A 25691-nucleotide genomic window follows, 5' to 3' on the forward strand; every position below is an offset into this window, starting at 1 on the left:
GAAAAATAGCCTAAGACAGACTGAGAGAACTGTAACTACAGGGTCACATGCTCTTAATACCTTAACAAGGCTAAAAGGCAACACAAAGCACGTAAATACTAAACCTAAATACAACCTCAACATATGTCCACAAGTTTTAGCAGGTGGAACTTCACCAGTAGGTTTTTCAATTGTACTCCACAGGTAAATTTGGTAGCGGTTCATCTTTATGTCATAATTAAAAACAAAAATGAAAAGGAAGGCAGTAAAAGAGAACATGGGAAGACAAATACTATTCTAAAATAATAGTTTGGCAGAACAACAAAAAAACCTTCCTGAAAAATTTCTGTTTTTCTGCTTGCCTGATGACAGGCATTTGTGGAGGCAGAGGTGAAGGAAGAATAAAATAATCAACAGATTATCAGGATCAGTAATAATGCAAATTCTTTCCACTTCTTGTACAGCTGATACTGCGCCAAGACTTACAGGTCAAAGATCATTATAAAGGAGCCAAATCTGAATTCAGCTGAGTATTCTGAATGAATATGTTGAATAGAGGGCAGAATTTACATAATGGTATTTTAATCTCAAAATTACTACTAGGAAATTTATTCCTATTAAAAAAGATAAACTTAAAGCTGAACACAAGATTTTGGACTATTTAGATAATAGCTTGCCACTAACTTCCATTGCCTAAGACAGCCCTGAAATTGAAACCAATACTTTGTAAAGAAAAATAGTATCTTGGTACGCCTGTGTATATAGACAAATGGAATTCTAAAAAAAGAGAACATGGAATTTCAGGAAAAGAGACACATTAGTCTCATAAATAACCACTTTTAAATCTCACTTTAAAACACGAACTGTATATCAAATGTTAATACTCACCTTTTTTGTCCCTCAATCAGTAACACCCTATTTGTAAAAGGTTTTGCTAACAGGGGGCGTCTGCAAACAGGGATTTAATAATGAATAGTTTGAGAACACACTGCTGTACATAAAGTTGTTTAAAAATATTTATGAAATAATGGGTGAGTTATGATAAGCCACAGAAACTCAAGCCATATTCTTACAAAATCATTTGGGAAGTATTGCAAATAAAATAATAGTGTGGCAATCTGCAATTGCATTAAGCTTTGTAGAGGGGACAGTAAATTACAGCGTGTGCTTTCTAAAAGAAATCTCCTGAAATATAATAAGTAGCTGAATTTTTTGTACCTTCCTCTGCTCTTGCACCTTCATGATCAGTCATTCTAGAAGAGGGTGACCTAGATTGATTAATGATTCCTGAAGGGATGTGGGGTATCTCATCATCGCCCAGATCAGCTATCATGTCGTGAAGTTTTGTCCTGTTGACTCCTGTAAATTAACGTCAGCAGCAAAGATTCATTTGATTGCTACCGCTTGACTTGACTGAAGTCTAAAAATCCATTAAACTAATTAAACAAGAATAATTAGCAATGGGACCTCCTTGAAATAAATACAATGCTTTGCTTCTGTATTTGTATATTAATAAAATTGATCTCTTGGAAATCAAAAGGTGTTAATATATTAAATCTGAAAACTACATGCAAACAATTTTAATTCACTCAATCAAAAAATAAATCCTTTGTGTTCTGTAGATCTATTCTACAATTTCCTGTAGGAGAAAAAAAAAAATCAACTTACAGCCCTAATGAGAAGTAAAGCCAAATATTAAAAGAACATTAACTATTAATCAAAATACATACAAATTAAACATTTACTAATAATATTACACAGCTTTAACTATACTAAACAATTTAACACTGAAAAACAGAGTGCAAATAAAAAGTAAGCTTAAAGATGAGGGAAAAAGTACAGAAAACTCATAATGGGGGTGCAACGAACAATTAACTTTCCCTGCTTTTGAATGGTCTTTAAATTGTATAAAGTGTTTATTAAATACAAGAGCAAGAATGCTTCCACCACTGTATGAAGCTGCAGATGTATATTACTCTTATTATACAAGCATGCCTCTGGAAACAAAGCACACTGAACTACATGTGCATTAATTTCATGATGTAGACACTAGCAAAGAATCTTTTTTTTTTTTCATTAATAAATTTATTCCTGCTTCCACCTTAGAGCTTGCATGTCAGAAAGTCAAGCTTTAATCATAAAGTGAAATTTCATTGACAGAATCTCATTAAAGAGAACAATCCAAAATGATGCAAAACATAATCAGCGTTTAAATAAGAGCGCCCTTCCTAGTACTGCACGCAGTTATGGAACATTTAGAATAGAAAACCCCACCACTGCACCAGCAAAACCTACGCTTTAAAACTTGTTAAAATGTGTTTACTATCTTTAAAAGGGCATATTAGAACATAAATAATTTTAAAATGTCAATTTTTTAGTGAAGTAAGCATTAGGAAACAATTCCTTATACTCTGAAGTGACATGTACCACTTCTATTAAAAAGGAAATTGAAACTAAAACAAAGTCTTTACTCTCAAAAAATTAAAAGGTAAACATAATTACAAATGACTTATCAAAAGCAGAACTGTTCGTTTAAACAGTTAAACACTAAAACACGCTTTCAAATAATACCTAATAATTTAAATTTCTAGATTTTACTGACAAAAAATGGTTAAAATTGATGTGTTCAGAAAAGTATCTATCAATAATTGAATTCTCTGGAGATAACAGAAAATCCTCTGGAGAGAGATATGACAATGAAAAAATATTTCTGGAAGTAGAATCATTGCAGAAGTAGACCACACATACCCCAAGAAGGATGATAGATAACTGTTCTCATTAATACTTGCAAACCATTTCCATTTTGCCTTTACTTTTGTGTGTGTGTGTGTGTGTGTGCTTTTGATATTTTTGTTTCTTTCTTTTATCGAGCACTTAGTATTCCAATTAAATCTATGAAGGCTGCTACCCAGAAATTGTTTGAGAATAAAAATGGTTTCCAAAAGTTGCCCTTATGCAACAGATTTCTTCAGCAGTTGTTTCATTACACTCTCATGTAGAAGTGAGTTTAGAAACCTGTGATCTCAGCTAATGCAGTGAGTGTAAAATAATAAAAATAAGGAAAGTCTCTTCTGCACCAACATTTTTTTCTAATAGCCGTTAGACTGATAGGATTTCATTTCAAAGGTACAATACTTAATTGCAGTCAGCTGGTGAGATCTCATATAAAAAACCTAATTATTAAAATGGCCTGGTCTCTACCACACAGACCACAAAGCCTACTTTTGTCTTTATTCCAGGTGGCTGTCAGCCAGACACCTACTGAGACCAGCAGCAGATACATGCTTGAAAATATTACAGAGCACTCAATAAATGACACGATAAAAGTCATGACTGGCACCCTAGACCCTAAACTGCCTACTTTAATATATCCTTTGCTTCCCAGAAGAAACCCCATTTGTCTCTCTCCATGTTGTTATGCATGAACTGTTCAACACATGGATGAAAAATGACAAAAATTGCTTAGAAACTCTTACTCACATCCAAACTGGAAGCATCTTTTAGAGGTGCTTTCACAGCAAACATATGGGCATAAGAAATTTGTCTCAATCCATCATACAATACAGAGAGAAACTTCTTTCTGAAGTTTAGAAAAGAGCATCTGCTGTTCCCAACTCTGTGTTTCATGCTGAAAAACGTCAAGATTCAAGATTGTGCCACCATCACAGAAGACTCTGGAGATTTATGCTTTCAAATAAGTACAAGTGTACCTTCATATGATTGTTGAAGTATTTTAAATGTTACTAAGAGATTTTTAAGGATAAGAATGTGTTGTCTCTGCACAAGCAGCTATGTTCAAGGCACAAACTAGATGACTGTGTTTTACCCTCAAGAAAAGACTGGAACAAAAAAAAAAAAAAAAAAAAAAAAAAAATCAGTAAACATGAACCTGTTACAAACAAACACAAAACAAGTACAATCACATCTTAGGGTATCCTCCTTCAGATAGCAAAAGTGAAAAAAGTAGTTGAATATTCAGCGCTTAAAATTTGTAGTTTGAGAAGGCATAAGCAGAATTCTACTAGCTCCAAGATGTAATAGCCCAAGTCTGAATATAATACAGGGATCCTTCTATATCTTCAAGTGATGGTAATGAAGATGGTAAAATCCAATCTAGGATATGTCTTCATGCCTATCAACTGTCACACTGTATTTCTAGAAATCAAGGCTAACAAAGTGAATGGGACAGATATTGTTTCATAAATACAGAACAATTAAACTGAGGGAAAAGAACAGGAAAGTAAAAAATGAGAAAAGTTTCAAGAAAACTAAGGAAAATCAGTAAAAGTATCTTCATTTTAACAGTGATGTACACATACAATTTAAAATGAGAAAACTATTTTTCAAATTGCTGAGAACACATTACACTGACCTGATAGCACGAAATGAGATACGCATCATCTCCACCATTATGTTCTAAAAATGTGACACACTATATTTGAAACAGTCATCCCCTGAGTCACCTGCCAAAAATGATATTATCAAACTTGGGCAAGAAACTGGCCATGAATTCAGCACATTACTGTAAAAGGTAAGTCTTGTTTTGTAGAAATCAAACCTAACTTCTTATCTATTTATCACAATGTAGTCCAGAATAGGTTGTAGTTGGTTTATAGTGTTGTGTTTTGCCTTTTTTTTGTGTTTGTGGGTTTTGTTTTGTTTGTTTGTTTGTTTGTTAAAAACTCTTCAATAAACAGGTTTTGGGTTATTGTATAGCTGATATTACAAAGTGTGGGGTGGTTTTTTGTTTTGTTTTCTGAGTTGTTTTGTTTTTAGAAGATCCTGTCATAAGGAAGTAGTATTTCCACATAACATGGTGATTATCAGGACAAAAAAAAAAAACCAAGCCCCCAAAAAACAAAAGTATTACATTATGAAAGCATGTGCTGACAGAAGATGACCTAAATTAAGGTGTTCCGCTCAAAAGAAAACAGATGAATGCAGACTACAGAAGTATCAAAATAGAAGCAAACCTACTTCTGTTTACTTATTTATCTCTACATTTGGAATGAAAATTACCATACCTGGTCCAGGGATATGAAGACCATATTATGAAGACAACAGTCTAAATGCAGATTACGGTTGTTACCACATGCATATCCAACAGAAGAACACACTACAGTATCTGCCCCATTATGCTGTTCTCAAAGTACTGCAAGAGGTGATACGCAATGCACGTTTATTGATCTTTATGATGACATATATACTGTCATGCTGATAAATTCTGATATTGCTCAGAATGAATTCTGATGAGAGTCTGACAACAAACTGAAGAGCAAAGATGAAGAGATGAATATTCAGATTGAAGTTCACTAATGATCAGACACAAAAACCAGGAATAAACAAGGCCTTTGACATTATTTTCAATCTCAGAATGTTAAAAAAGCTGGGAAAACAGTCTATGAATCAAATAAACAGGATTTAAATAAACTTGCCCAACCTTAAAATCATACTTTTACTGCATGTAGAGTTATCTCATTCAATTAGCTCAGTAACTTAGAGGCCAATTTTTATTCAGAAACTACTATCACGAACATGACTCAAGTGCAGAATCCCACAAACCACACTGTGAGACTAACTATATGAGCTCAGGATTTCCCAAAGGAGAATTTAAACTTAAAACCCAAAATGCTAAACAGTCACTTAAGATGACCTCACAGCATTGTGACAGACAGCTGTCTCATAAATACTCTCTTATGTGAACAAAAGCAGATCTCAGAATTACTTCAGATGAAGAAAATACTCCCTTAAATTTTGATAGTGGAACACACATCATCAAAAGACAACAGACATCAAATAAAAATTGATGGCCAACGTGTCACACCATTCATGGTACAAAACAATGTTATACTGTCTGCAGCAATTGCAGGAAAAAGGACAGGAAAAAGTTTTGATAATAATATTGTGAAGTTTTAAGCTTTGCAATGTGACATTTCAGATAGAATAATTATTGTTTGTTTTAAATGATGGTTGCAACCAATTTCATCGGCAGCGTAGACTACTAAAATGCCAGTTTTTGACAAAGTAGATATTTTTGATGGGTGAGAATTGTGTTCCTCTTCCAGAAATTTTAAGATTTACAGTTTGAAAAACAAAGATGACAGAAATTCTTGATTGCATAGCAGCCAAGGAAGCAACGGGTAGAGGGAAGATAAATCCTTTCTAGACAAGCCAATATAATGCCACTAAAACAAACTGGGAGGCCTGAGAAGAGTTTTTCATACGATTTATAATCAGAACAGCACTACTTGTCCCTGGTTTACAGCTGTTTAATTTGCACAAGCCAGAAAGGAAATACTAACTGGTGTGATGGATGCGAAAAGATTAGAATGAAGACAAAAGTATGGTTTCAAGAACGTCCTGTATGTGACAACCTAAAGGCACAATTTTTGTGAGAGAAATATAAAAACCTCCTAATTACTTTTTTCCCCAGAATTCAAAGCATTTGCTGTTATTTTCCAGTCACTGTGCTTCCAAAATTCCGAAGTGTGAAGTTTAGTAAGAAAATTTCTAATACAAGAACTCCATTTTAGTATTAAAAGGAAGTTTCTAACCCTACAAAATACTTCATGTGAATTTAGTGTCAACTGCTGATTTACATGTTAAATGAGGATACCCATCAGCATCTAGATTATTACTATAAATTCTAAACAAACCAAAGACTAGGTAAAAATATGTACTTCAAAGTTTTTACATTTGTATGTGTAGATACGTGCAAGTCATGCAAAACTGCTGAAAAAACAATCAACATGCACTAACAATTTTAGTTTGTTAGATGTTACAAAGTAAATTAAAATCTTAATAATTACAGAATTCTTCATTAGGTGTTATATTTTAATTGTCAATTAATTTAGTTATTACATATTCACACAATTTTTCAAATTGAGGAAAATATATTTTTTACTAAATATTGCCAGAAATTGTTGTAATATACTTTCAAAATAAAGACTCTGCAAGCAAGGGAGCTTCTCTAGAGTGACTAATTTAATAAAACTTAGTTCACTAAGAGCTTTGCGTAGTTGATATAAGTTACAAAAGCATTTTTACCAGGTACTTCAATAATGAAGTTTGGTTTAACTTACATAGTTCAAATAGGTCAACTGGTCTGAAAAATCTTAGAGTAAAGAGGTGTCAACCAAAATGTGGTAACTGCACAGAAAAGTTAAGGACACCATAAAATAAAGATTATATCCTAAACAAAGACACAAAACGAGTTTATATTTACGTTACAGGCATTTTTAAATCCTCATTGCCTTAGATTGTAAAAAAAATTACATAGCAGTTATAGCTTGATCCAAGCTCATGTTAAAAAAAAAAAAAACACACACTAAAAAAAAAACCCACTCCAAAACCAAAAGACCCCAACACCACTCCGCAACAGTACAATAGTACTATACTTTAAGAAGCAGATAAAGTTTGAATCTTTCAGAAAACTTCTCAGCTTAGGAATATCCTTAAAATGCAAGTTGTTCATTATTGTTACACTCACATTTCAAAGCATTTAGCTCTCTTTACCTACTTAACCCTAAATTTAATGTGTTTTCAACATTTCTCATCCAGGAATGGCTGTCAAGGGTTTTGACATATTCACATTCAGCAGGTAGAAAGTTAAAGTTGGTTGCCCCCGTTACAGAAAATGTAATGAAAAAAACCAAACCAAAACAAAAACAGAACTTTTGAGAAAAAAATGTCTTCTATATAGACAGGCAAAAAAGCGTTGCATTACAAGATTCAGAATCTGCACTTACTCTTTACCCCTTTCTTCCCCTTTCGTTCCTTCTTGTACTGTTCCTTCAGTTTACTTATTAGTCCCTGGTCTACATCCCAAACCTCAGCAGTTGGGGACAGGTCATCTTTGTCTACATGCAGCATATTATTAAAAGAAAAAAAATCAGCAATTGGCAAAGCAAGCTGTTGGCGATTTACTATCATAGCTGTATAAGAGCATTAATAAAAGTTCTTAATAAATCTTTACTTTAAAGGTGCAGTCTCAGTTTCAAGTTTACAAAATACTAAATCTCATTTCATACAGTTTTCCAAGGCACTGTATAATATCAGTTACATATTTGAAAATTGTATGTTAATTTGTTACTAAGTAGCAAACAAATTAAGCTTTATAAGTAACCATTTATGTTAGATACTTCAAAATACACAAAAATTCATTGTTGTTCATAAACAATTACTGCATCTTTAGAAAGACAGTGTTAAGAAATTATTCAGCCAGTGTTGAATAAGCAAATAAAAGTATTCATGCTATATCTCTCATGAAAATGCAAGCTGATTAAGTCAGAGCCAGTTTATTCATGAAGACCACCATGCATCCTCTCGCACTCATTCTACATGCACAAGAAATAAACCTTGGTCCTATACATAACCAGAGAAGCAAGTCTATAAATACATTTTTTTACATAAAGATGAAGAAAAATAATTTGCATAGGTGAATAAATTGACATTGCACTGCATTCCAACAGTTAAATTATAATTAACAGAAAGACAAGATTTCACAGTAGTTTCAGAAGAGAGGTCTTTTTCTGTTTGACAAATATTGCAGAATTAATTTTTCTCCAAGAAAAGTCAGGTTTCCACTTTTCTTAACTACCCATCTCAAACATTTCTGAAGAGGGTTAATAAAAGGATAAACCTTTTTCTGAGGCAAGGTTAGTGTAACATTTGCAGAAGCTCTTTTGCTCATAGCTAACTAGACAGCAAACTTGCTTTGTGTACCCGTTAGGCTTATGCTTACAAATTATTTAGGCATAAAATAATAAAACTAAGTTCCTCAGTTCCAACTTCCAATCGTACCTACGATATCTGTGTTTCCATAAACCAGCAATTTTTAAAGTTATAACCATTACAGTCGTGAGAGGGCACAAGAGGAGCCATACACAGCAGAAACAAAGAAACATGCATTTAGGATGTGAACCAGTAGGAGTTATTCGAAGTACATGTTTCATGACAAAACATGACAACAAATGAGAAGATATATTAGGATACTGATGCATCTACCATCATTCAAATAGGGCTGATCAATGACAAAGAGAAACAATCTTGACTGAAGAGGTAGAATATAGAAAAGGCAAGAGTGGCAAAAGCATGAAATGGGCAGTATAATAGTAAAGTCCCCTGAGCTGTCTGAAAAGAACTGTGGAGAGGGGAATGGAACAATGGCATCCTCCAGTAAACTATGCTACAACCACCAAACTGCAAACACAAAGACCTCCATCTTAATGATTGCATGGCCAAAACATTGACAGAGAAGATTAGCGATTAGTCAGGAAATACAAGAGGCACAGAAAGATAAATCAGAGGATATACCCAACCAAAAGAGGAAGGGAAATTAGGAAAAACAATAAAAAAAAACACCCTACAACCCAATGAAACAAATTTCAGTAAGGAACAAATTAAAACTAAGAAAAAAAGATAAATTATCCAAAGCACCATCCAGAAAATTAAAAGAAATTAATCAGGTAGGTTGCAGCACTGCAGAGAAGGTTTTGGAAATTAAACTGAACCAGAAGCTGATCATACGTAACAGCAATGTAATGCTGTTGTAGAAAAAAAAAAAAAAAAAAAATAAATGCCACAACAAAACTGTCATCCTGGTATGTTTTAAAATGTGTGGTATGTTAAATGAGGAGCAGTCAACATAATTCAGCAATGGTGATGACAAAATTGAAGTAACATGTCCAGTCTGTGTTCTACACTATAAGCTTAGAAAATGTCTGTAGATTGCAAATCAAATAGGGAATTAAATAGCAATACAAAGAATGTGAAGGAACTGGGCTCATTCAGACAACAGAAAACAGGAAAGACGTAAGTCTGCAAACAAATACTCAAAACCAGTGCTATTGGCTCCAGAAATGAATGGTTGTAAATAGAAAACTACATAAAACACTAACTCTGATTAACCAGAGAGGCTGTGAAAATAATGTTAAGATTTTAAGGAAAACCCAGCAGTGTTTCTCTCATATATACCTAGGTATACTTTGCTATTTCAGAACAGAGCCATGTAACAGTAAGACCTCTATGATTTCCCCCAGTAGTGAACTTCAAATTGCCTGCAGCGTTTATAACCCACTGAACGGGCATCAGGACACTACAGAGGATCCAGGATGCTCACCAGCCAATACCATTTAGTGGAGAAGGGATTTTTTTTTTTTATTTTTATTTAAAAGATGACCGAGGATACTCTGAATTCCAGTCACACACTGCCACCCAGAATTATGGGTACAGTCAGTCATTCTCTGAGTCATGGTCCATCTGAAACAGAACTTTTGTGTTTCATGGAGAGGAGAAATTCAGTGATGAACACTTAGTCATTGAAATCATAAACAGTAAAAAGACTACACAGTAGTCAGTAAAAGACTACATGGGTTATATGTAACATAATATGTAACAATGTATGTCTATTCCTGTTTGTGTAAGCAAACAGAAGTTCTATAGGTATCTTTTTCTTGATACTGTATCACCACAAGGCATTTATAAGTTTTTAAATCTAAAAATGCACATTAATTTTCGGATATACTGCATACTTTAATTCTTTATTTAACACTGTTTAAATTTGCTCATCTTTCACTATTCTGAAGATAAGCTGTTCCCAAGTAAAAAATGTCACACGACAGGACACTCTAAATCACAATGTTTGAAAATAATTTAAGACTCAAAGTGTATTAGATGAGGCACTTTGGAAAAAAAAAATAAAGCATAAATCAAAAGCTGCATTATAGGAAGGAAAAAAAGGCAACCCAAACTTCCACACTTGGTAGATGGTTTGCAGAAGTCTCCAATAGAAAGAATGTAACTACCAAATCTGGCAATGAAATATTTTATTGTATCTGAAGTTAGACCTACAAATAATACTTTGATGAATAAGTACTGAAATTAATAATAAAGCAAGACCAGGCAATAGGTTTAGAACCTAAACATCAGAAGTTTCATTTCCAGATACTAAATAAAAGCATTCTAAAGTAATACACATGTAAACATTTACATTTTTTCACAAAGTCCAAATCTTTGCAAGAGTAAGAAGTAATAGAAAGATGCCAATGACAGGCAAACTAAAACAGGAAGGAAAAAAGCTGAGAAGAAAGCAGAACAGAGCAGCTATTTACATGATGAAGAACAATATGAACTTTAACTTAAATACTTAAGTTGATGGTTGATGCAATCGTTTAGAAAGTAATGGCAAGTATTCATTTAAATGAAGTTCCCCCTCAAAAATACATAAATAAATGGGTGGATCTGAGGATTTCAAGCAATAGTTTCACACAGTTCTAAATAATGTGACAGGCTAAAATAAATTGGTTTAGGCAATGTATTATTTTATTTTAGAAGGCATTTAAATGGGACAACATTTGAAATGTTAGAGAGGTAATAAAGAAGCATTGTCATTAAATATTTCAAATTTACACCCTGATCTTTAAAAGTGACACCCAATCCCAAAACCTGATAGATTGTATCCTTAAGCATCCCTTTAAGGAAAGAACAGCTGTGCAAAAATCAGTGACATACCCTGAAAAAAGCACTGCTACTACAGTTGGCAGTATGTCTTCTGACTCATTTAAATAGTAAGTTAGCACAAAATATACAACAAACTTCTGCATATTGTCTTCATATGGCAAAACGAGAAACACACACTTTTTAAGATTAAAGTAGGTTTATGCTTATTTCCTCCTCCCCACTTGCTTGCTTCAGACAGGAGCGTTTTGGTAACAATGGAATTACTGCAGTTAAACCAGTTGTCACAAAAGAGCTGTCACCAGTGTGTACAAACTCCTAAAATACTCTGCCTCACTTCTGCTATGGGCTCACTTAACCTGTAATAAAAGACTTTCAAACTGCTCTCTGGAAAGTGTGGTAGGTCAATTTGATTTTTAAAATAGATTTTAAATTTTTATTTTATTTTTAAGTTTGGGACAGAAACTGAACTACTCAAAAACAAGTTTGAAAAAATTTGACTTGCAAAGCAATGACTTGGAATTTCAGCAGACAAGCTAGATCAGTAAGTTTCAGCAGTCTGCTCTGAAAAAACATAGATCTCTGACTGCATGAATCATAGCATCAAGCTACCTTTCCTTCTATACAGAATAGTGGTAAGACTAATGGGTAGAACCAGAACTTTCTGCATCACTATATATTTGAAGGGGTTGGCTTCAGGGCCTATGAGACATCTTATACCTAGAGATTTGCCTGTTTGGCTAAATAAAAAGATGATCAAGAAGCTAATCAAATAACATCACCTTCAAAGGGAACACTGCCAAGCAACTGAAATGCTTCTAAAAATACACAGGTCTTATCACAACTAAAGGTAAGCTTGTCCAGCTTCATCTTCCAACTAGAAATAAGACCGAGTTTTAAAAATAAAGGTGACTAACCCTTTGATACTGATTTCCAGGAAGTAATGCTTTCTAATCCTTGGTACCTTCAAAATCTAGACTGGATGATTTTCCTGGAAGATGTGCCAGTATTCTGATTTATGTAGATCTTTATATTCTCTTTGCTCAACAAGGTGTTTATGAAAAATTCATTCCCTCGATGACATAAAATGGTCGAACAAGATGATCTAGTGGTACTTTTTGGCCTTACAATAGAAGCTTTACAGAATGCAACCACAAAACTGCTTGTACCACAGTTCAGAAACCAAGATGGTCAACTTCCCATTTCCAGGCAGATGGGAATTACTTGGTTCATTATTCTTCTTCCTACCCAAATTCTCCCCCCTGTTTCAATTTCTTCTTTTGAAACACTTGGCCTCGAGGAGTTTCTGGCTTAACATTTTTGTTTCACATCAAAGTAGTAACCTATTTAATTTATTTTATTATCTATACTAATATTAAAATAAATAAATAGTTGGGCCAGTACAAAAAGTGTTTGTTTCATTCTACTGATGCAAGGCACACAAACAATAACATCTAAAACACTCAGCCAGAAAAACTAAATAAGCAAGTACACCAAAAATTCATTTCAATCGAGCACACAAAGTTTAAAGGTCCTGATCATAAGCAAATAGGAGAGAAAAAAAAAATCTAGATTTGAAAACAAATTTAATCCAGGTATAAAAACATTCAGAAGCCTAGCTTTTCTTATTCAAGAAAGAAAACAGTCTCTGCTTTCAGTTTTGGAATAAAAACCAAAACCTGAAACAAATGTAACTATAATTATATTTGTGGCAACTACAACAGCATATATATATATATATATGAAAGTTTCAGCATCCAATATGCTATTACCTAAGCATCAGCATTTGATCATCACAATCATCCACACATCCACACTATCTCAGTAGATATTGCAACTCTTATGGACTATCATGAACATGTATTCCTTTTCTACTAAATGCTTTTTTTAGCATCTTACCCCACTCTGTTCCATCTCCTGAACTTCGAGCTTCTCCAGCTCCCTCACCATCTTCAGCTGTCACTAAAAAATCAAATTCTTTCAAAGCTTCTTCAGTATCGGGGTCATCTGTAAGGTCAGCAGCTAAACCTTCATTACCAATCTGCAAGCAGATAAATATTTGTCTGCATTTTAATCTTGAACAGACTTTTTACTCAAATATTTAGGTTAGAAGTGATATAGATCACTCTCACTGAGTCCTTGGTTGCAGGGGAAAACATTTTTCAACATGAAATGTAGAAAAAGACACCTAGATATCATCAGATCTAGAGCTGCTTATAAAAAAAAAAAAAAGGCCACAGTGCAGAGTCTAGTGATCATAAAGAAATTAAAAGAATACTGACACAAAGCTTAGCAACAAAAACAATCCTGTACATCCCAGTGTTCATTTTTTATTTAAAACATAACAACTGGAAAATTTGGTTGATTTTCTTGCCATATCTATAGCTCTGCATAGAAGCTTTACAAACAAACTGTGTTTTCTACTGGTCTAGAAGCCTTTGTTCCTTTTTGCTTTCCAGTTCTATTTCAGTGCTATACATAAACTTGGAATATACCATGTTTTCAGAATAGTGTCTTTTTACTAGTTCTACTGCACCCTTAAACAAAAACAACCCCCTACTAAGACATCAGCAAAAAGTTTTCTTTCATTCTGCAGGTGAAGATTTCCACGTGGGATTATGTTTCTGTGACTTGCACATTATTCTTACACTTCTGTAGAAAGAGACGGTTTTTACAAACATAACTAAAATGATCATTCTTCTTTCTATAAGAAACAAGATTTGTGAAGAATCAAAAAATGAGAGTAATGTTTTCGTAAGTGCTTGGGCATTTACTTATTAGATAATCTTTTTATCAGACTATCTACTGCCTTAGAACAAAAAAGATTCAACCACTTGCTTGATTAATCTGCTTACCAGAAGTACAAGCTAATACTAAAGATATAGTGGAAAACCCTTCCTGACAAGTCAAGTTGGGAGATTAAGACTTGCATCAAGCCAATCTAATGCTGCTACCTATTTAAGAAAATTCAATGCAGCCAGAGTGGTTGTCATGCTACAGAACACACTACTGAGCAAAAAGTAATAAAACTGTCAGTGCAACGTTCATTAATCAACATCCTTACATAAAGAAATCCCAGTGACAGGGAGAAGACTCATCCAGTATCAAATAACTAAAAAGGGACAGGTAATAAGGTCTATCCTACCTAGAAAGCTGCTCAAAGAGTGAAAAACTGAAGAGGAAAATGAAACAGAACAAAACTTAATTCAACTTTAAACAGAAAGTTACTGGAGAAAAGTCTCTGCTAGGCTCTTAAAATATTTAGTAAAAAGTTGCATAATAGGAAGAATTAAACATGTATTTGGCATAGAACTCTTTTTTTTTTTTTTTTTTTCCCCCATTACATAATTTAGTTTCTTCTAAGGAATTGTTCCTACTTCTCCAAAATCCAGAAAGGATGTACATTGTATTGTGCTAAATCTGCCACAAAGGGACTCAAAGTATGAAGAGCAGCCAAGATGGTCAAATCAGTTACCTCTTTCAGCAATTAATTCACATTTGCAAACAGGATGGTTGGTTGGTTTTAAGTTTTCAAGGTAATATATTAACTAAACCACCAAATTTACCAATAATGCAATTGCTTACAATCCATTCTGATAACAAAGGCACAACAACAAACATTTTAACATGACACATTTATAATTGTCTGGAAAAAAAAATATTTCCCTTTTTAAAGGGGATTTTAGATCTCTCTCTCTCTCTCAAAAAAAAAAAAAAAAAAAAAAAACAACTTTAAAAATTCTTTTACTTTGTGTTTCTTATTTATCCGGTGCTTTTCTTTTCCTTCTGTAATATCTTCTATCATATCACTCTCCTCTTCTTCATCACTATCATCTGCGTTTTCTAAGAAGTTAAATGTTTCAAGGACATCACCAGAATTCCTACATAAATAAAAACATTAACAGAGAATCCTTTTTACTTGCTGAAGAGATTTTAGAAGATTAATCAGATCAAATGCTATTGCTGCCTAACAGCTTGGAAAAATAGCTTTAAAACTAGCAAAATTAGAAAAAATGGTTGTATGAAGAAGTTGCTACAGCTGTCTACCTCCTTAATATGAAAGAACCACTCAATAGAATCTTTCTTTAAAGTAACAACTCCAAATCAGTTATAGGACATAAATTCAGCTTCAATACACCGTATATTTTCCTGCATATATGTATAATAAACATATCTAGTTTTAATACAGATATATATATGTTCCTACATATAATCAATTTCAGTTAAGTTCATAATCATTTGTAGTCAGCTATGCTTACAGGTGTTCAGACACTCTGGAGTTGAAAGCTCAATGTGAACTAAGCAGTACGTATCAATGACTAAGTAAAACATACTTAAACTTTATGCATTTCTTATCTCTTCACTTACCTTTTGATTTCCTGTCCCTTTTGTTTTGATGAAGGAGATTCACCCCCATTGAGGATCTGCTCTAAGTTCTTTGTCTCTACTGAACCATTTGGTTCTGAATTCGAGAGCCCAAGCAAAGACCTTACCCTCTGGGAGCGAACATCCAATATTGTATCTGTATAACCTACTTCCTGAAGATACCTAGACGCATTAAGAGAAGAAAGAAAGAGGGAAGCATATTTGAGAGAAAAGGGAAGAAATTAGTATTGGCTGTTAAAAATGAATGCCACTATTATAACATCTATGGAAAAACAAGCTTCATCACTGTCCATCTCATTTGGAAAACCTTATTCTATACTGCTTAAAGCTCAAGACTACAAAGCATTGAAAAGTGAACCACTGTTTGCCCACCTCCATTACCCTGTTTCATAGAGTAAGTATATATACAGCTCCTCATACTTCAAGGAAAAGTTTGAATACACCAATAGTCAACAGTGTTACTTACTGTCTCAGTAACTGTCTGCCTTGCTTCCAGGTCAGTTGGCTATTTTGAGGTACTGCAGGAACCTCTGTATCTTTGGTTTCTTCTGAAAGATACAATGTCATGGTTCAGTGTGGCTTTTTGTTTGGTTTGGGTTTGGTTTTTCGTTTTGTTTTGTTTGTTTGTTTGTTTGAAGGGGTTTTGTGAGGTTGGTTTTTTTTGGTGTTTTTGTTTGTTTGTTTGTTTCTCCTTTTCAAAAATTTTCATAAATATCAACTTTTTACAAGGTAACAATGAAACTAAAAGCAAACCTTACAAAAAAGCCTTCAATTAGATGCAGTCTTATGTACTGTTTCTCAATTAAAAAAAATTTTTGTCTATTTCTTTGCTGAAGTATCAAGCAAATAATTTAACAGAACAGAATCAGTTGAAAAATCCTGAACGTTTGCACACAGAAAAGGAACTAGAAAAATATTTTACTTGTGCACAAAAGAAAACCTTACCCTAATAAGTGTTACTGCTAAGAAAACAGGCTGTATCTCTCTCACAAGGCAGAAATGTTTAGGAAGCAACATGGAAGATACAGTTAAGAGAAGCAGTGACATATATCAACATCTGGAGCCAACAAACATGTCAAGTTTAACACAAATTCTATCAGTTCACTATCAACAGTTAAAATTTAGACCCATCGCACTTTTATTATGGCAGAGACTACAAAACATGTTACAAACTAATAGTTTAAGGATTTTAACATCTAACTTATATTGCTCTTAAACACATAACAAAAATCCTATTAAGCAAGAAATACAAATCATGATGTCTAGTTTCAACAAGGTATAAAAGTATCAAAATGTGGCACTTACAAAGCAAAAGAAAACAAAGCAAAAGGGGGACAGGATAAAAAAATCTGTAGACCACAATTTAAAGGCACATTACACAAGTACAGGCCAACAGTGTGACTTCCTAGACATCTTCTCTATAGCACAACTAAGAAGAGGCAGGGGGAAAACTGAAAGCTGCAATAAATTGAACTCAGCAAATCTAAAACAGTATATAAACAATTCATACTAAAATAGGCTATTGTAAAAAAGTTACCTGACTCAAAAGTTGGCATTTTCAAGTCACCTTGGTTCAGTTCTGTGCCATATTTTAATTTATGATATTTTGCCCTGTAAAGGAATGCAAATGTTTAACAAATTAGCATACAATGCTTTTACCAACTCAAAACATTCTACCATTCCCATTTAAAATAACCATATTAGCACAATATAATTTATCCAAATGAAACCATTATAATTATTGCCTCATACAATTATTTCTTTCAAGAACACAGTTTTGAGATAACCTTTTTACAATTATTCACAATTATCACATAACTTACAGATGAGAGTTTAGTATGTTCTCCAATAATGTGGTTCTTTCCATGTGTATCAGCTACCAAGACAATCTTGCAAAAACCTGTAAGTTCAACTATTTAGCAGACTATTTTAACTATTTTTTCAGTTATAGTACTATCATAGCTAGCCAATCATACTACAATGAATGAACTTCCTATCTGGGACTCCTGCCTATCTGCCACCTTCAAGTCCAATTTCTCTCCTCTTCTGTCTTTGCTTATGATAAAGATCTTGTTAGAGTCCTAGTTTCCCTCATTACATGTATTCTCTTACTGATTTTCTCTTCCTCATTGACTGGAGGCTTAGGTTCCAATTCCTGCTCAGTCCAGCCATGCAAACAGGCCTCACTTCTTCCCATTGCCTGATCTTTAATCCCCCAACCTCTCCTTCACCGTAATTTTTTTTTTTAAAATTGGTCTTGGTGATACTACTTCCATGTAGGTATGCATGAGCCATCCAAATTTTATTCTCTACACAGTTGCCTAACAAAATGTCTTCAGCTCCCGTTACCTCCAGGAATATCACATGAGCTACCTTCATCTGTATCCTGGAATTCTTTAACTTTATCCTGGAACTTTCACAGCTTGACATTTGCTTCATAGATCCTTTGCACAAATGCTCAAAATACACAAATACACAAAAGAGAAGAAGTCCAGGTGTTCTGCGTTAGAGCCAAGGTGAAAGACCTCTGTAAAAATGTTAGCAGCCACATTTTAAAGATGTCTCTAAAATACAGTGGTCTCCATAATTCTTAATTAAACACTTTACCAAAGTTTTAAGAATAACTGAACCATATCTAGTGCCCACCAACGTTAAAGACCACTCTCAAATATGAAACTTCTCAAGAAAAGATACATAATGGAACATGTGCTGGACAAAATCAAGGATTTCCAACAGATCTTTTCAAATGGCTCAGTCAGTGCTGTAAGTTTTCCCAAACTGAAGGTAAAAGTTCATCTCACATGCTGCCTGATATATTTGATGGTATAGAAGATTTTCTTCTAAATGACACAAATTTCTGCTAAAATTGCAATTAGGAACAGTCTCATTAACAAACTGTCAGTAGATGGCACTATTGATGCTTTTCAGAAAGATAAAATCCTGCCTGTCATTGCAATTACATTGTAACCGAAAAACTGTAAGGCTCCTGAAGACTAGCTATTTATGTGACCTGAATATGACTGACTGGCAATTAGACAGAATCATATTCTTTTTATTATTTTGTGAATATGTTCATATTTCATACATGCACTAGTTAAGACTACCCTAGATGCTCTCTTTAAACTGAGACACAAAGCCTTGTTCCACATTGTAATAGGACACTGTTCCACCAAGCTTTCCAGATAAAGTGTACATACTATGATTTATAAGCCCTATAAGGTACTGTACATTAGGGGTAAAAAGAACAAAACACATAAACAAACAACCAAAACGAAAATAATTAAGAAATTGTGAAGTTAAATAAAGATGATGAAATGTTTTTGCTGAATTCATAAGTGAAGCCAATAAAGCACTGTAATTGAAAAGCCAACCTAAATTTATTCAATTTAAAGCTTTAGCAAATACTATTTAGGAGCAATTGTTCCATTTTGGAGCTTCAATTTCAAAACATTAATTAAAATTCTGTTTTAATTGTTCATTAGAGAAGATAATGATGTATCTGATCTAAAATTATACCAATGACTAGCCAGTACAAATAAGCCAAAATATTGCCGCACGTTAAGAGATCATCTTTTATATCTCATCTGATGCTCAACTTCAATTTTACAGTAAGAAATTAATCTTAGTGAACTCCAATAAACTATGTACTTGTACACTTATTCTTCTCTGTATTGTCAAACAAACAAGGGTAATTATTACATATCTTAAAAATCACTAACTAGCTACAGTGTTGTTGACAAGTCAGTGATGTTACTCCCCCATACCACACAGTAACTGAATTCTACAAGAGGTATAACTTGAATCCTCTGAGTATTAACTTGCTACTATTCTAAGGCTAGGTCTCCACGAGTGAGAAAATAAGAGAAGAAACAATGCCCTAAGTTGATTTAACTGCCTGCTGCCATTTAATTGTTGAATCCTACCACTCAGTTGCAAGGATGTAAGCCAGCACCAGTCCGAACCCCATGAAGTCAAAATATAGCCACAGTTTTACGATCTCAGCAAGTCTTATTAATTTAAGCACAGCACTATGCTAATGTAGCTTGTAGTAAAGTGGCTTAGAGTACACAACAGAAGAAGTCTGCTTGAGTCCACAAAGCACCATAAAGGAATATACACTAGCTACATAAAAAAATCCCATACATATAACTGCTTAAGGCCTAATATTATTACAAAAATTGGTACAGAAGTACCAAAATAGTTAAGAACATTAAAATAATAAACATTTTACTTCTCTAAAACTTTATCGCACCTGTTGCACACATACTTAAATATTGGAAATATCAAACTCCTTTTAACTACTAATGCATTTTATTTAATCTTAAACACCGATACCTGGTTTCACACCTTTTTTTTTTAAAAAAATCACACCAGTCATCATTGTCTGAATGAGTTTGCTTCTGACTCCCTATAATCTGGTATTTCACTGCATGAAACTTTGACAGCATCAGAGTTTGCAACAAAAGGAGCAAAAAGCAGGGCAGGGGGAATCAGGTGCAACACTGAAAATTGCTGTCAGAATTTATTTTGCTTTGGGGCTTGTTTCTCTTCATTAGTTGTGATTCATCACGCAGAGAAAAAATGGCAAAAAATTAACACGTATTACCCTGAGCTCTTCATTCAGCACAACCACCAAGAAACTAACACACTATCATTCCTGGATGATTGCTGACAAGTCAGTACCTGTTTGCTTTCCTTACTCAATCCATTATACTTTCGCAATTAGATCTCCTCAAACCACTGGCCAGTTGTAGTAAAAAATAACAGAAAACTTCCTTGTTGCCTCCCACATATTCACCAATCAACCCCAGAGTTTCAGTTCCTCTTTTTAGCAACCTTCATGAAAATTTTGGATGGAACTTTAGCAGGATATTCCTCTTGGAAAGTATGCTGTGTTCGCTTGTACCCCCTAGCCACAGGAACTAAAAGCAAACTGTACGTATCTGCTGTTCCACTCCTGTTGTATGTATGTTTACAAGTTTCTTGCTCATCAGATGAATTCTGGAATTTCATGGAATGTCAAGCTCCTTCTCAAACTGGCAGCCTGTCACAAGCGGGGTCCCCAGGGAATGATATGGGGCCCACCCCTCTTTCATATCTTCAGAAGTTACCTGGATGATGGGATCGGGTCTGCCCCGATCAAGTTTGCCAGTGATACCAAACTGAGGGGAAGCGGACACTTTGGAAGGGAGAGCCACCCTGCGGGGAGGCCTGGATGGGCTGGGAGAGTGGGATAACAAGAACCTTATGAAGTTCAACAAGGACAAGAGTAAGGTCTTGCACCTCGGAAAACATAATCCAGGCGTGCAGCACAGGCTGGGCTGAGGAGCAGCTCTGTGGAAAGGGACCCGGGGGTCCTGGTGGACAAGCTCCCTATGAGCGACCGGCGCTCCACTGCTGCGGCGGAGAAAGCCGACAGGATGCTGGGTTGCATCAACAAGAGCATCGCCAGCAGAGATAAAGAAGACATTATCCCACTCTGCTCAGCGCTTGTCAGGCCACACCTGGAATACAGTGTTGAATTTTGGTCCCCGCTGTACAAAAAAGCTGTGGACAGGCTGGAGAGGGTCCAGAGGAGGGACATGAAGGGGATCGAGGCACTGGGAAGCCTCGCATATGAGGAAAGGCTGAGAGAATTTGGTTTGTTCAGCCCTGAGAAGAGAAGACCTAGGGGAGACCTTATCACCACGTTCCAGTATTTAAAGGGTGGCTACAAAGAAGATGGGGACTCCCCTTTTTACAAGGAGTCACCTGGAAAAGACGAGGGGTAACAGGTACAAGTTACTCCTGGGGGGACTCCAACTGGACACAAGAGGACCATTTTTCACAGTGAGAACACTCAGCCACTGGATTAGTCTCCCCAGGAAAGTGGTGGGTTCCCCAACCCCGGACACTTTGAAGATTCAGATGGACAGGGAGCTCAGCCAACTTGTCCAGTTTGTGCTTTTGCCAAGAAAAGTTGAACTAGATGAGCCTTGAGGTCCCTTCCAACTTGGTATTTTATGATTCTATGGAAGTCTTTGTGCAGCACAGAGTTTATTATTGCAAAAATAACCAAAACGTTCTCTGTCAACTTCAGAAATTTACTTATATCCAAGACACTTGGGTCTGCCTAACAGCACATTATTCCTTTGATATGTTCAATGTTCTTTAAAGGAAGAATACACACACCCCAGTACTTTGCATACTTTTTATCTGCCTTGAATCCAGAGTGACTTGCACATTACCTGTATAATGTAACTTCTAGTCTTACACTGGCTGGAAACCTTTGAGTTACTTTCCATTTCGAGGACAAGACTGAATGAAGAAATAGATCCTTTCTGCCTATTACTTCACCAGAAAACACATCATGTGCTGATACTACTTTCTATATGAACACATGCTTGTTTGTGAAACACATTTATAATGAATGCTTCACACAGAGGTAAGTAGATTAATTTTAGATGTAACAGGGTAGATTTAGACTAGATGTAAACAAGAAATTCTTCACTGTGAGGGTGGTAAGACACTGGCACAGGCTGCCCAGAGAAGCTGTGGCTGCCCCCTCCCTGGCAGTGTCCAAGGCCAGGCTGGACAGGGCTTTGGGCAACCTGGTCTGGTGGCAGGTGTGCCTGCCCGTGACAGGGGGGTTGGAACTAGATGATCTCTAAGGTCCCTTCCAACCCAAACCATTCTATGATTCTGTGTAGCCATCCTTGTCAAAACATTAATTTTTAATATGAAACAAGCTAATCAAAGATATTATTGTACTAGTCACTCATAGTACTAAAATATATTTAGACATACTTATTCTCAGATAAGTAACTTAAAAATGTCGAGGTGAAGCCTTGCTACACTTTGCTACAAAATTTTAAGTTTAGACTGGCAGGAATGTTCCCCTCGAATCAAAATAAATAAATAAATAAAGGCTACCGATTCTGTTGCCTGATCCCCAAGATGTTTACACTACTGGATTCAGCTACTTTAAGAGCAATAGAAAATTAAATATAAGAACTGAGTCCACTACTGAAAGTATATGCACATGACAAAATTTTTTTCCTGATGTTTTTGCAAAATTAACTACTAGTTTTGGACAAATGAAATAACCAGGCAACAGAAGAGCATGTACGTTTGAAGGACATTAGCCTGCATGGACTGAATGGAATTTTAATTTTTAAAGCATTAAATTAATGTTACAGAAAATGCACCTTCGGGGACTAGAAATCTAGCATCTACCACATGAAAAAAAAAAAAAAAAAAACATTTCAATACATAATACTAACTTTTAAAGGATTCCGTTCTGCCATAAAATATAGTTTTCGTTATGTAACACATACAAAATAGTTGTAGGGAATCAAGAGAATTCTTCCAAGTTTAATAGCACTGAAAAACAGGTAAAGTTATAGTAATATGGCATAAAATATTTTGGAACGTTTATTCTTAGTATACCATTACTCAACTTCAGAAAAGGGAAACTGTCCAATTTGAACTTTCTGTGTTTAAGACAAGTCCAACCAATTTGAAAATTATGCAAACTTTTATTATAGCAGACTCTAAGGTTTAGCAGAACCCACAGTGTAAAGATGACCAGCCATAAAGACCATTTACATAAAGTAATGTAGAATGACCTAGTAAATATAGTTTATATAACATGATAGAACTCCTTTTAGTCTGTAAAGTCTTTCAGGTCAGATGAAAGCCGAACAATTTGTATACCTACCTTTCTTGTTTTAATGCATATTCTAACATTTTTATTCTTCTCACTAAATCTTTCTTCAAATTTTCTTGACCCTTTCTTTCCCCTTGTAAAAACGCTATCCGAGCCTGAAAACACACAAAAAAAAAAAGATAACGGATTTTATTCCATTTTGTTCCAAAAAGAAATGCAGAAGGAAAAGAAAAAACAAATAAAACAAACCCAAAATAAAACCTGTTTTGAAGTAATCACTTCAGTCAGTCGTTAACAACAGAAGTATTTCTGCCCTAAAGACCAAGTATTACTTTCTATTCATAAATGCTGGGGTTTTTTCCTTGAAATAAAGGTATTACAGTTAGCATAGTAAGTCTAAAAGAAGGCACAAATGGCAATCATATTAAACAATATATGTACACATTTTTGTCCTTATGGCGTTGTTAGCATAAATTCTATCATACATTTTCTTCCAAACCCAAAGCTATATTAAAATAGATACACAGCATACTATTAAGCAATTTAGTTTTTAATGGCAGTATATTGAACAGATTAAGAAATGGTTTCATGAATTCAAATACAGAATTTACAAATTCATCATACAGGAAATAACTATATTTTATGGATTCACATTTTACTACTGAAGACAACTGAAGGTTAGAATATCAAGGAAGAATTGGTTTTAGTATGCTGTTCTGTATGGAGAAAAATAATGCTTTTTTTTTTTTTTTTAAAGCATGAATCACATTACCCGCCTAACTTACAAAGCAGCAATGAAGCTTCCTACTTGCCTGCTAACCTAGTAGATAACAATAAATTCAGTAGAACATACAAGCTATCTCAGTTACAGCAAAAGGTCTAGTTGGAAAACTTTAAAGTAGTTGAAAAACAAAGGTAGTAAGTTTGCTGGGGAAAAAAAAAGTCTCTTCACTACCAAGTGAAAGGGCTTGTATTTTCTCTTTTGCAAGCCAAAATCCTAGGGAAGACAATGGAATTTGCAGATGTGAATACAAAATTTAAACAGTTAATGATATTACTAGATTGGCCATCATTACAGGAAACCACAAACTCATTTGTCCTCATGACTTCAAATTAACTGAAGTCACTGAGTAGTTAATTCAAGACAAGATTCAATATACATTTTTTTTGGAAGAGGGATTAAAAAAATAGAAAAAGGAGAGTAGAGACCACAACGCTCTACAGAATTTAAGATCAACAACAGTTTCATTATTAAAGGAAGCACAATAAAAAAAAAAGCAGAGCTATAACTGGCACTTAATCTATCCTTGAAAATTTTTTTAAAGGGAGTGGTTGCACCTTTTCATTACTCTCAGTGGTTAGAGCCTGAAACAGTCTAACCAGGAGGATAGCATTCTTGCATGGCTCCCTTCTGAAGACTAAGCGATATCACCATATAAAACTTCACATATCAGCTGAGATTGTTGCCCCTTTGACCTTGTGCTCAATGGTAAACCAAATTAAAGTGTGTTCTTTTACGTTGCACTAGCTAACTAATGATTTAATCAACACTGAAAATCCTACTGAGAACAAGGCTGTTATGACTATTTCAATTAAGTCTGTCACAAAAGCACTCTCAACTAACTTCTGGCACTTAATGAGAAAGAGCGATGTATCAAAGAGTGCATGACAATAAGGAAGAAAAAAATTTAAAATACGTACTTTGTAATATTGCACAGATATTTCACGATAAAAGGTAGAAACCAAGATCCAGAATCAGCTATTTTAAACAGTGGGCTCCCAATGGAAGGGGATAGAGGAAGCTGAGCAAACCCAACAACTACACTCAACTGCAATTACGTTACTTAGATTCTAAAAAATACTGTAAAACTGACTCTAACCCAATAGAAAGTTAACAGCCTTCTGGAGAAAGCTACAATTACACATAATTTGCACTCCTGTCCTGGGTCTGAGTGAGTGGTGGGGTTTTTTTTGGTAATGGGTGAGGGGGCTACCCCCGTAAGAAGCTTCTCAATGCTCCCCAGCTCTAAGCTGGCCCCACCTCCGCACCAATGCTGAGACAATCAGCTGCACCTCTGCGATAATATATTTAAGGAGGGACCTAGTGAGGAAGAGTTGGACTTGTGAGGAGGAGTTGCAGTAGCTGTGTGAACACCAAAGTCAGTGGAGGAACGGAGGAGGAAAGAAGGGGGTAGGTGTGCTGGAGCAGAGACACCCCACC

The 25691-nt window shown here is 34.8% G+C and overlaps 1 protein-coding gene across 5 annotated transcripts in view; it reads right to left on the reverse strand.

Moving 5' to 3' along the window:
• Positions 1–25691, reverse strand: part of STRN3 (striatin 3) — a 68177-nt gene that overhangs the window by 21689 nt on the left and 20797 nt on the right. For 2 of the 5 annotated variants that reach the window (XM_042790547.1, XM_042790546.1), the window contains exons 2-9: positions 23522–23625; positions 17360–17433; positions 16289–16370; positions 15805–15984; positions 15185–15317; positions 13336–13477; positions 7728–7838; positions 1198–1338 (exon numbers count right to left, since the gene is read on the reverse strand). In XM_042790547.1, the coding sequence (XP_042646481.1) occupies positions 1198–1338; positions 7728–7838; positions 13336–13477; positions 15185–15317; positions 15805–15984; positions 16289–16370; positions 17360–17433; positions 23522–23625 (967 nt within the window). The remainder of the gene's footprint in view (positions 1–1197; positions 1339–7727; positions 7839–13335; positions 13478–15184; positions 15318–15804; positions 15985–16288; positions 16371–17359; positions 17434–23521; positions 23626–25691) is intronic. The other 3 variants (XM_042790550.1, XM_042790549.1, XM_042790548.1) reach the window with 2 other exon arrangements.

Source organism: Tyto alba, unplaced genomic scaffold (assembly GCF_018691265.1).
Source record: "Tyto alba isolate M040663 unplaced genomic scaffold, T.alba_DEE_v4.0 Super-Scaffold_18, whole genome shotgun sequence".
Lineage (NCBI taxonomy): Eukaryota > Metazoa > Chordata > Aves > Strigiformes > Tytonidae > Tyto > Tyto alba.